General features: G+C 44.4%; 1 protein-coding gene across 1 annotated transcript; it reads right to left on the reverse strand.

Moving 5' to 3' along the window:
* Nucleotides 1-878: 878 nt before the first annotated feature.
* On the reverse strand, nucleotides 879-3392 carry LOC148875611 (indole-3-acetic acid-amido synthetase GH3.6-like). Its single transcript, XM_088965172.1, has 3 exons — nucleotides 2834-3392; nucleotides 1775-2703; nucleotides 879-1658 (listed from the first exon to the last, which is right to left on the reverse strand). The coding sequence occupies exons 1-3, from the start codon at nucleotides 3166-3168 to the stop codon at nucleotides 1072-1074; spliced, it is 1851 nt and encodes a 616-aa protein (XP_088821298.1). The 5' UTR covers nucleotides 3169-3392; the 3' UTR covers nucleotides 879-1071.
* Between the last annotated feature and the right edge of the window lie 412 nt (nucleotides 3393-3804).

Raw genomic sequence — 3804 nt, forward strand, 5'->3', positions numbered from 1 at the left:
CGATTTTACCCATTTGTAGCTGGTCTTGCCTTGGACTGGACTGGAACATCTGGCCATTAATATTACAGTACACCGTATCTCAATTCTCATCTCAATCTCAATCCCCCTGCTTCTGCTTGATAATTTCATATTAATGGCGCACTGTGGATATTTAAATATTCCAATTAATGATCGAATCGCATTAGCGTTTAATGGGATGTCTTGTACCGATCGATCGATCGATCGTTGCTAAGTTGACCTGACCCGACCCTTTTGGGTTTTGGGACGAGATTCATTACGGCCATAAATTATGTTCCTTATAAAGTGAGCAACAATTATTCAACACTTGTATACACAGTCCATAGTACAATTACTTTAGGGTCGTTGTCAGCTCAACACCCTCCATCCATCCCTCCATCTTCAGTGAAGGATTGTCTTGACTTGAAAATTGTATTCCTCAATTTCCTGGGTTTCACTGAAACTCTTACATGGTGACGCTGATAACATTTAAAACAATTGTTCTTTTGTTTCTTTACAAACAGCAACGAGGGAACAATTTCTGATCCAATTAATTCCGCCTTGTCTGCTGCCGGTTTGGAATTTCTGCACGGTCCATGGGAATTAATGCAAAATTGCGGCGATTCCGACTATTAAAGACGGCGACCGGAAAGGTAGAAGGCGACCCAGGTTTGTTTCAGTGACTGCTTGTATAAGCTTAAAGAAAAGCTTTCTTAGGAAGATTTTACCAATATATAAGACTTCGTTAAAATTGGTCACTCTTTAGCTTCAACTGCTATTGTTTGAAGCTTCAACAGAAAAGGTCGTACTTGGTCCACTTTCTGGGTTGGGATTTCTGTTTGGCATAATGATCATGCACGAGAGTCTTCTGGTCAAGATCGTACTGCTGCTAATTCTGAGTCTATTCATATTAAATAAAACAAAGTTAAAACAAGAAGAAAGAGGTTAATCTAATGAAGTGAGGGACTTGTTTTGCTGTGACCACAGAAACAGCTCCATTAATTCCATTCGTATTCTTTCACTACTTAAATTTGATGAAAACTAATAACCAACTCATAAACAGTTTATGGGGAATCAATTGTGCGTGCACCATTGCTTCTGGCCTGGAACCCACTTGGGGCATTTTGGGCTGAAATAATTCGAACGAACCCTGGAGTTCAGAAGCTCGACAATGGGAGCAAACTTCACACAGCGTGGTGTCTTGTACTGGTTTATTGAAGCTCCTCTACTGATAGCATAGTCCATGAGTTTGTCGAAGGTGCCGCTCTCGACTACCTTGACCTCTAAAGGGCCAATAGATTTGTCCGAGGAACGGCCTTGGCGGTAGACGCTGTTGAGGGATTCCTCAATTGTGAGGCAGCAATCCTCGAAAACCGAAGGAGGAATTGGAGTTACACCGTCGTGGCGTAGTTCCCAATATAGGACGTAGTGGCCGGGGATGGTCGTCGTATCCGCATAGCTTGTGTACTCAGTAAGAGTCGCGTCAAACGGCACCAGATGATTGGTGGCGTTTTTCACTGCAGCCTGCAGCTCGACTTCGTCGGTCTTGTCCGAATCTATGCTCAAAACAACGTTCTTTCGACATATGAAGTTAAACTGTGGGGCATTGTTCTTGAACCCCGCGACTCGAAGCACGTCTCCAACTCTATACCGATACAGTCCTGTTCATGATAAAAAAAAAAAGAAAAAACTCAATTCATTAATAACGTTTGATCAAGAAGAATGGGATTCGTAGGTGTAATCTTACAAGTATATATGAGTAGTCTTAATTATTTACCTGCATAAGTGGTGACAACGAGCTCGTACTCTTGGCCGAGCTTGACGTCAGTGAGATCGACCAAATCTTGCTGCCCCTTCTCGTTCAGGGATTTGGGTACGGAGACCGAATTGGCGACTCCGTTCTTCCTCTGTACAGGCAAGAATTCGAAGTAGGCCATTGTCGGGATGAGTGTATAACAGACTTCGCTAGGTTTGCACAAAGGATTGAGATTTAGGCCGAAGTAGCACTCGGAAGATGCGTACATGGTGCAGACGAGGGGGAGGCCATTGCTATAGTAATCTAGAGTGGGAATATATTGAGACATGGTCCCGGTGACGATAACATCAATGTATTTGGTGTTGGGCCATAACCTAGTTATGATCCCCTGCCATGTCTCCTTTCTGCATTCGGCCTCAATAAAGTCTGCAAGCTCGGGTTTTGGTTTAAGAATTTTGGAGACGGCGTCTCTCACCGATGCGTCTGAGATCTGAGGGTTAATGGTTCCAGTTCTGATGTCGTTGCAGAGGAGGGACCAGTGTTTCTCGAGGAATCGGATTGCTCGAATGAAGCCGGAAGCAAAGACAGCTCCAACTCGTAGAACTTCCTCGTTTTGACAGAGCCCACAGAGTAACTGGGTGTACATACTCTGGTAAGAATCTGGACAGAGAATGGTCTCATTTGGGCTGGTGTAGTTGGTGTAAGGATCGTAAGGCCTGCGCTTAAAATGTGAGCTCTTGTAGTAGCTAGTGAGGACTGGGCGAGCTATTAGTCCTCCTGGTGTTTTAGCCTCCGATTTTATAAACAAGAAGTACATCCCTTTGCCTTTGTCCAAACCAGGAACAAATTGGTCCATCACAGGCATCAGAAGGCTGTACAGCAACGATCGCCTGTTGAGCTCTTCTTCTATGGTGGGCATCAATTTCCTCTCTCCGGCAGAGGTTCCCGAGCTATGCACAGTCAAAAACAAACCCGACCATGTTAATACCTTTTTTCTGTCATGTTTGAATTAAAGCATTTAATTTCAACTATTGCAAACAGTAAGTCATATGAAGAGAGTGGACACGTCAAGAAACCCACCTAGTCAAGAACTCGGAAATGGGTAATCCGCAGAGGATGGGTGAAGTATCTCCGTTAGCAATACGGTTGATATCAGACTGCAGGTCCTCATAGCTAACGACGGGTATGACCTTCTTGAAGGTCTCCCGGTCCGTACGCCCATTAAGGCCACGTCGTTGTAAGTATTCGACATGGGCGCTGCGAGAGAGAATCTCAGCGAGCACCTGCTTCTGAACTTGATCGGCGTTAATGGTGACATCTTCAATAAACTGAAGTGCCTTCTTGTTGGCATCTGTACCATCACGGTCGAAGACGTAACCATTTGCTAACGACAGGTTTTTGGGAGCTTCAGGCATGGTGTGAACACTGTTTCGAAGAATAAATGGGGAGGGAGGGAAGGGAAGGCAGAGAGAGAGAGAGAGAGAATTGAGGGGAACAAAGTATAAGAAAGTAATACTGGAAGAGAGGAGGACTGATGAGGAGAAGAGATGGGTGTGTGGGTGGGGAGTGGGGGGAGGATAAGGCGATATATATAGACGGGGGGAAGTGAGGGTGACTGCTGTAAACTAACAGTATACTCGCTCAATTCACCAGTGCGAAAAAAGGTGATAAGAGAGGTACTGAACTGATGGCGTGCTTTATCGTAAATATCCCCTCTTGTTTATTTATTTATTTATTTATTTTTTTGAATTTTGACCTTTTCATCCTAACTAACAATTTTCATTTTCTTTTTCATTCTTTTTTTTTTTTTGCTTTCAGCCATCTGGGTCTGGGGAGATGCAGCGCCTGCGTGTGCTTGTCGTACAAAGACAACCGGGGAAACCGTTTGGAATCCACCTTCCCAAGTCAAGAAGGGCAGAAAATGAAGAGGATTTGGACGGGCAATATCCAGTAAACCCGCTGTAAATACACCGGGTACATGGGTGCTTGTACCACGGGTGTTCCTCATAGTACCGGCAGCTTCATCCGTAATTTGTTTGGAGCCTCGGTTT

This window comes from Nelumbo lutea, chromosome 1 (genome assembly GCF_056320005.1).
Source record: "Nelumbo lutea isolate HS-2025 chromosome 1, American lotus-T2T, whole genome shotgun sequence".
NCBI classification, from domain to species: Eukaryota; Viridiplantae; Streptophyta; class Magnoliopsida; order Proteales; family Nelumbonaceae; genus Nelumbo; species Nelumbo lutea.

Bases quoted from the DNA above. Each gene is read 5' to 3' on its own strand.
- LOC148875611 (XM_088965172.1), bottom strand. From the start codon at position 3,168: ATGCCTGAAGCTCCCAAAAACCTGTCGTTAGCAAATGGTTACGTCTTC. The intron at 2,704-2,833 runs GTGGGTTTCTTG...GACTGTGCATAG, and splicing joins ATTTCCGAGTTCTTGACTAG to CTCGGGAACCTCTGCCGGAG. The intron at 1,659-1,774 runs GTAAATAATTAA...TATCATGAACAG, and splicing joins CGTTGTCACCACTTATGCAG to GACTGTATCGGTATAGAGTT.